Source organism: Alligator sinensis, unplaced genomic scaffold (assembly GCF_000455745.1).
Source record: "Alligator sinensis unplaced genomic scaffold, ASM45574v1 scaffold1105_1, whole genome shotgun sequence".
Classification (NCBI taxonomy): domain Eukaryota; kingdom Metazoa; phylum Chordata; order Crocodylia; family Alligatoridae; genus Alligator; species Alligator sinensis.
In genome coordinates this window covers 21,299-29,025 of record NW_005843454.1, presented here as the reverse complement: position 1 = coordinate 29,025, position 7,727 = coordinate 21,299, and the positions used below count along the sequence as shown (strand labels likewise).

Sequence of the window (7,727 nt, the reverse complement as noted above, 5' to 3'; positions counted from 1 at the left end):
CCACCAGCGCATCCATACAGGGGAGAAGCCACATCAGTGCTCGGAGTGTGGGAAGAGCTTTACCCGCTCTTTCAGCCTGGCCTACCACCAGCGCGTGCACACAGGCTAGAAGCCATATTGTTGCTTTGTGTGAGGAGGGCTTTGCCATGTTCTCCCACTAGCCTGGAAGGTTTTGCTTCTCAGCCTCCTTCCAGAAGGATGCATCCTTGGGTGCATTTTACTCCCCTGCCCTCTTGCCCTTCACTGCACTCTCTGTAATGCAGTTTCTGCTGAGAAAGCTGAAGTACTGAACATGGTATCCCTGTGGCTGGGCTCTGTGCCCTCTCCTGAACTAAGGGGGACTGAGAAGAGTCCAGAACCCTTTTTAGGGTAGATCTTTCTTTGAGTTGCCAGCCTCTTCCCTTTGCCAAGGGTTCACCACTGTTCAGGGTTTGTTGCAAATTCTCAAGACACCAGAGTTAGTCACATTTGAGGCCTCACTCCCATTTACTGCTGTGCAGCCAGGACCCTGCCACAGGAGGTGCAGGCTGTGACAGGTCCTGCCTCCTGTGGAAGGGCACAGAGGGTATGAGGACATCCTCTCAGTGAGATGCAGTGTGTTGTCTTCTGGGAAATTTTACCTGATTGCTAGTGTCTCTGTATACTGTATCTCATGCAGAGAAACTTGCTGTGGCTTCTCTTGTTCTTCTCCAGATAAAATGCAGAGCCCCAGAGACATCCTGGGTGTAACACCCTGGGATTCTGCCCCACCTTTGGCACCACCACCTCCCCACTACCCCTCCCAAATAGCCTTTTGTGAGAGCAGAGACACGGGTCACTCTGGGGTGCTCGACCAGCTGGAAAAGCAACAGAGACATCCTGGGTGTAACACCCTGGGATTCTGCCCCACCTTTGGCACCACCACCTCCCCACTACCCCTCCCAAATAGCCTTTTGTGAGAGCAGAGACACGGGTCACTCTGGGGTGCTCGACCAGCTGGAAAAGCAAACTGGGGTATCTGCTTGGTTTGAGGGCACAACCCTCAGCTCCTGCTCATCTGACCGGGTACACCATGTGAGTGTGAGAGAACACTAGATTCCTATGTCCCATTTCTCCTTCTGGTCCAGGGAAGTTTTCTGCCTCTTGTCCATTGCCAGACACCCTCCACATTCTCCATGGACCTCAGCATCACTGCACTTGGGTTTCCAGAGCTGAATCTCGTTTGGGAAGCAACACCTCTAAAGGTTTCCTGAAAGAGACATCTGGGTGTGGGGTTTGTGGCATCATGAGTTCAAACAGCCACTAGTTGGGGGTGAACTGGATGTAGCTATGCCTGTGTTCTGCTAGGGGTCTTTCCCAGGCTTCTGAGCTTTGCTGGTTGCCACATAGAGCTAGGCGGGAATCCCACCCTCAACCCCCCCTCCCCCCCGCCTTCTGCTACATGTATCAGGGGGTTTCCTGTTCTTAAACCTTCCTCTGATGCATTGGGAGTGTCAGCACTGAGCTGGGCTAAGCCTTTCTGGATAGGGCTCTACATAAGGGTAGTAGCAGTCATGACTGGTGCTATCAGACCTACTGTTATGATTGGTGGTGTTGTTATTTATCATAATAATATAAATAGAAATAATAATCTTATTGCTATAATTACTGCTTCAGTGATAATAGCAGTGCTAGCAGTAAGGCCAAGAACAGTAGCAATGATATTATTGATATGGCTCTCTCTGTTATAATAGCAATTGTGCTAATAGGAATACTAATGTTGCCTCTACTCTGGGTATTGCTGTTATTTCTTTTATTATTATAGCAATAGCAGTAGTAGTAACAAAAATATTATTTCTACAACCATTGCTATTATTAGTGCTACCACTATGGCTATTAAATTTAAGCATGCTACTACTACTACTAGACAGATCCTGGCACTACTTCCTTGTCTGGCTCAACTGCCCACCAGGACAAAACCTGGTGAAATAACTGATTGTGACTGACAACTGGTCTCCACACCTAGAGGGCTGGAGGAATGTTGCTGCCCCCAAACAACTCCTCCCAGCTTATCTTGTGTTCAGCACTGGTTACCAGCGCTATGGGGGAGAAAAGTTAGCATCTAGAAGCCAGTCAAGCTGGGGGAATGCTGAATGGCAATGTCTGCTGGACCTCCTTCTCCAGGGGGGCTAGCTCCCAGTGGGCCAAGTGGCCCTTGAGCTGTGGGGGACCCCCTGACCTTCCCCCCATGGCAGTGGCACCCCCGAGGTAGCACCCGTCTGCTAGCACCCAGCCTGGGAGAGGCAGGTAGGCTCTGGGGAAAAAAAAAAACATCAGGTCCCTAGTTCAAGGCTGCAGGGGATGGGATATTGTCTGTGTATTAGAGCCACATGATGTCCTGATTCCATGGGAAACCTTGAGGGCTGGAAAGGCATTGCTGAATGAACAAAGGGTTGTTTGAGTACATGGGTTCCTACTACCACCGTCCGGCATGGCCTGATGATGTAGGGATGACGTTTCAACTGTTTTTGTCCAGGATCTGGGTGGTCTCAAAGTCCCCAGCTGAAGAAAGGGGCCAGGAACCATTCTCACCTGCTCGTTTCAGTACCACACTATATTGGCAAGAACTGTAGTAAGACTATTAGCTCTATGCTGAAGCAGCCCTTTCCAGGAGCAGTGCTTTCCCTGGCCTTGGTGCCTCTGTGGGAAGCTTAAAACCCTCTGACACGCGGCACAGAAAGTGAGGGGGGTAGACTATCCTCCCAGCCCCACGTGGCAACCATCCTGCATAAAGCAGATATCAAATTTAGGTGTGGATAGTTGAGGCACCTTACGGGATGTATAGACGCCTTAAGGCACCTTAATGCTGAGTATGTCGACTGAGCAAGCCTGGGTGCCACCAAGAAGAAGAAGCAGGGAATGGAAGAGGAAGATGCTCTAGCCCAGCATTTCCCAACCTTTTGGTTCCAGCGGCACACTTAGCAGATCTCCCATCTTGCAGCACACCAGCCGAATGGCAGGGAAGGGGGCCAGGTGCGGAGCAGGGGGGGGCAACGTGCAGATGCAAATCACTGGCTGGAGCCATGACACTTGCCTGCATGGGCGACTGGTGCCCTCCCCTGCAACCAGTCCCACTCACTAGGGGAGAGGGTCCCCCACAGGTGATCCCGCCGACTGGGGATGAGCCTGCGGACTGGGGAGGGTGGGATCCCTTGCAGGTGATCCCATGACGGCCAATCGCTGTGCTTGCAACTGCTTCCAAGGAGTGGCTGGAGCCACTTCTGGGAGCAAGTGCTGGCTGATCACTGCAGCTGCTCCCGGTAGCAGCCGCAGCCACTCCCGAAAGCCCCGAGACCCTCAACGTGGTTTCTTGCCCAGGGAAGTGGGAGCAGGAGGGGTGTCACTCCATGCTGTAGTCCAGGCTTCCCCACTGAGCTTTAAGACCAAGGTGTGGCTATTCCAGTAGAGGAGGAACCATCCCTGAGTTGCACCAGCTCCAGTTCAGCATGTGCATCAACTCTATTGGAGCTGCCTCACCTGCAGCTCAGACCCATGTTGTGTCACACAGGGAGAAACAGTCTCATGTCTCAGTGGTGAGGGCAGATAGCCTCTGGATGTAGGGGCAGGGAGCAGGGCTGGCAGCAGGAGACGGCATTCCCCCCCACTGGCAGCCTCTGGCCAAGTCAGGGACTCTGTGGCCAGGTCATGCGTCTTTAAAAAAAAAAAGGGTTGATGGGGGAAGTAGGGGTAATCAAAAGGTCAAAGAGAACAGCAGGACCTAAGTGTGAAAAGCTTACCTGCAAAAGCTTATTGAAGAGCTTGGCTCTGTGTGATATGCTTATGGTCTGTAAATACCTGCATGGAAAGAAAAGACCTGATGCTGGGAGGATCCAGCAGATGGGCAGAGCAGGACCCACTGGTGAGGAGCTCTAGTTGGAAAACACTAAACTGGGAACAAGGTGCAAGGAACAAGTGGGAGGAATTAGCCAGGGGAAGTAGCATTGCAGGGGGCACAGAAACGTCCATCACATGGCATCCTGAATCACATTATGCTGTCTAACTAAGAGGTACACTAGTGTAACCAGATTTCATAGATTTCATAGACATCAGGGCTGGAAGGGACCTTGGAAGATCATCGAGTCCAGCCCCCTGCCCAAAGGGCAGGAAGTCAGCTGGGGTCATAGGATCCCAGCATGATAAGCATCCAGTTTGCTCTTGAAGGTGTTCAATGTAGGCGCTTGAACCACCTCCGGCGGCAGGCTGTTCCAGACCTTGGGGGCTCGGACAGTAAAGAAATTCTTCCTTATGTCCAGCCTGAAACGATCTTGAAGTAGTTTGTGACCATTCGACCTCGTCATCCCTTGGGGCGCTCTGGTGAACAAACGTTCCCCCAAATACTGGTGGTCACCCCTGATAAACTTGTAGGTGGCCATCAGATCACCCCTGAGCCTGCGCTTTTTCAGGCTAAAGAGCCCCAGGGCTCTCAGCCTGTCATCGTAGGGTCTGTTTCCCTGACCTCTGATCATGCGCGTGGCTCTTCTCTGGACTCTCTCAAGCTTCTCCACATCCTTTTTGAATTGTGGAGCCCAAAACTGGACACAGTACTCCAGCTGCGGCCTCACTAAGGCCGAGTACAGGGGGAGAATGACGTCCCGGGATTTGCTTGAGAAGCATCTATGGATGCAAGCCAGCGTTTTGGTCGCTTTACTAGCCGCCGCATCACATTGCAGGCTCATGTTCATCTTGTGGTCAATGATGACCCTCTAATGTGACTTGTTGTTTAACTGTTGTGTATGTATATAGGCTTATTATTGTTGGATCCCCTTTTGATACCCTACCTGTGGTTTGCTAGTATTTATTGTTTACCTGTCTTTACCTGTGGGTTATTTGGACTTACCTGTGTTTACCTGCTGCAGATCGGTTGATTATCTGTGCAGTGTTCGAGACCCCTGGTGGTGGTATAAGTTCTTAGTCACTAATTATAGAATATAGCATCACTTGTAAACTGTATATATTTATTAACATTAGATATTTTTTGTTTTTGGGTTTGTAAATATTTTATATAATGTAAAAATATTAATACATTTGTACATAGTTAAGTCATTTTTGTCCTGACCTGACTCTACAGAGAATAGAGGGATCTGAGCAATATTGCAGATCCCTCTCACAGCAGTCCTGCCTGGCAACCCATCCTTTCTATCTGGAGAAGGGAGCACATCCTTGGGTGCACCTGGGTTACTGTAGACCTCTCCTGCGGCAGTGCTGTGGTTCTCAAACTTGCTAGATTTGAAGCACCCCTTGTTAGATTCAAGGTACCCTCAGAAAATGCCATGTCCTACCATTCGCTCATTTTTTGAGTACAGAAAAATAGATCAATTTTTGTGTTGCAGACTTGGAAAGACAGAAGTCAAAATGCTTTTGAAATCTCTGGGTTTATCTTGCAACTCATGTGTAGGTGTTTGTATACCCAAAAGTGGTCATACTGCATGGCACCCTGCAGCACCCTTTCACGGCTCTAACAGTTTAGCTGACTTGAAGGTATCCAGCTTCTCAAGATGTTCCTTCACAAAGTCAGCATTAATGGAGGGCAGGGGATCACCCTCACCCGGACTTCCCGGCCCTGTAGCGGGCATGGGCGTCCCATGGGACTGATGAAAGACCGACGCAAAGTACCTATTTAATAGGTTGGCTTTTTCCTGATACATGGTTGAAAAATGTCCTGGCAGCGTGTACGGGTATTTTGGGGCAGAGGAGATGTTGCCACTTCCCACCCTGCAGCCACCCAACACATCAGAGGTGCAGAACCAGGCAACTTTGGACCCCATTTCCCTCAGTCCAGATTTCTCTCCTGTTGTTGCTCATCTGAGAGAGGCTCAGGGAGGGCCTTGCAGAAACACTGAACCCTCTACAATAATGGCAATGTGAAGGAAAAGGGTCTGCAACCCCGGCCACCACCTCAGAGGCTCTGAAGCTGCCCAAAAGGGCCCATCCACCATAGCCAGGCTTCTGTCTATCCCCCTTGTATTCATCCTCCAGCTAGCTCTCTTTGATGGCATCAAAGCACTGTGGTGTGACCAGGACCCCTGTGGGTCTGTACTGACATCTGGGTGGCTTCTTTAGGCAGTGTTGTTCCTAGTCTGCCCCAGTTAGAAGTGTCATACAGACAGCTGCCCCTCATGGCCAGCTGGGACGCAAGGCTCTGGGTTTGGATCAGTGTAGGACAATGGAGCCCAGGGGCTTTACAAAGGCCCCTGCACCATCAGCTTTTCACCTACGGGCAGCACCAGGTCATAAACCAAAGCAGCTGTCCAAAGTGGAAACAGCTGTCCTGGGCCTGGAAGTCACAGCTCCAGCTGCTCTGCAATCAGGCAACCCTGGTATGTGTCTGATCACCCTGGACCGGAGCCAGGAACTACCAAGAATGGGGCCAAGGCACATTCCTGGAGACAGTGGTTCTGGGAAGGACTGGGCAGGTCCAGCCTCCCTAGACAGGAGTCCCCTTACAGCTTGAGAGTCAACCACCTGCTTTTCCTGGCCTTTTTCTTCACCCCGTAATGTATCACATTGAATAAACTCATTCAGCACAAGTAGGGACTCTGAGCTGAAGGCCATGCTGAATTGATTTGTACTAGTTGGCTGACCCAGCACAGGGAACCTGAAGTACCTGTGTCCACTTTCCCACAGGAAAAGAAAGTTTCCTAGCCTACTGTATCACACCAGACAACCTTTCCATCTACCCCAGGCTTCGAGGCCTGGTGTTTTTTCATTATGGCCATTTTTGGGAAAAAGGCCTCCTTTGGCATCATCATCAACACAGCAAGGAAACCACCACAAGTGGTGAGGATCTCACAGGACTTAAGAGGAAGTAGTTGACCCCAGTGTGATTTGAACACACAACCTTCTGATCTGGAGTCAGATATGCTACCCTTACACCATGGAGCCACATATTTAACAGCTTTTCTCTCCCTCCTCTTAATAACTTACTGAAAGAATGCCTCTCACTTGGTGCACGTAGGGATTTTGCCCCCTTCCCTATTCCAGGTGCCCTTTCCACTGCATTTTCCAGACTTTTCCTACAGTTCCTGTGACCTGCATAGAAATCCAAACAGAACATCCTAACTTCAGCATTATTTTAACACAGAATTTACATAAGCTTCTAGCTGAAATATAGGTTGTATCTTTCAAACTACCCTACAGCAACCAAGTACAAACAGAGGAAACACCCACTGACTTCACAGTTTTAGTTGTCACCTGCCATCTCATACTTGAGCCACTGGAAATGATCATCAAACAATTGCAGCATCTGCTCAAGCAGGAGTGTACCTGAGAGAAATATTCTCCACTCTCCTCTCCTGGCCTTTAGATAGCTTCCTCACTTGCCCAACACACCATCAGAGGCTCACTCCCTGCTGGGCAAGAAGCCTTGCTTAATTCATAATAATGGGTCAGTACGTCTAGTATGGGTTCCCAGTTCATACTGAAAATGGAGCTGGAGGATGAAATCTGGTTTACTGGGGAGGTTTGTGGCACAGAACAAGTGAGAAAATGTTCAGAAGGTTTGGAAATAAAACAGCTTCAGGGTGATATCTCTAATGGGAGAGAGAAGACTGACAGTACAGGGTATGGGCAACTAAAAGAATCAGGAGGGTCCAATTGAAGAATCCAGTGAAGACTGAAATGTTAGAAACCAGGGTCCAAATCTGCCCTCTACCTGCTGCAGAATGAGAGAACATACAGCTGATGTAAAACAAGGAAAGGAGAGGGAAAGA

At 49.8% G+C, this 7,727-nt stretch overlaps 1 protein-coding gene and 1 non-coding gene across 2 annotated transcripts in view; one reads left to right on the top strand and one right to left on the bottom strand.

Annotated features, from left to right (window-relative positions):
- Positions 1 to 697, top strand: part of LOC106723269 (zinc finger protein 501-like) — a 21,226-nt gene extending 20,529 nt beyond the window's left edge. The window contains exon 5 of the mRNA XM_014527357.1: positions 694 to 697. Coding sequence (XP_014382843.1) covers positions 694 to 697 — 4 coding nt within the window. The remainder of the gene's footprint in view (positions 1 to 693) is intronic.
- A 6,131-nt stretch (positions 698 to 6,828) lies between these two features.
- TRNAW-CCA lies at positions 6,829 to 6,900 on the bottom strand. Its single transcript has one exon. It is a non-coding gene; the product is annotated as a tRNA-Trp (tRNA).
- Between the last annotated feature and the right edge of the window lie 827 nt (positions 6,901 to 7,727).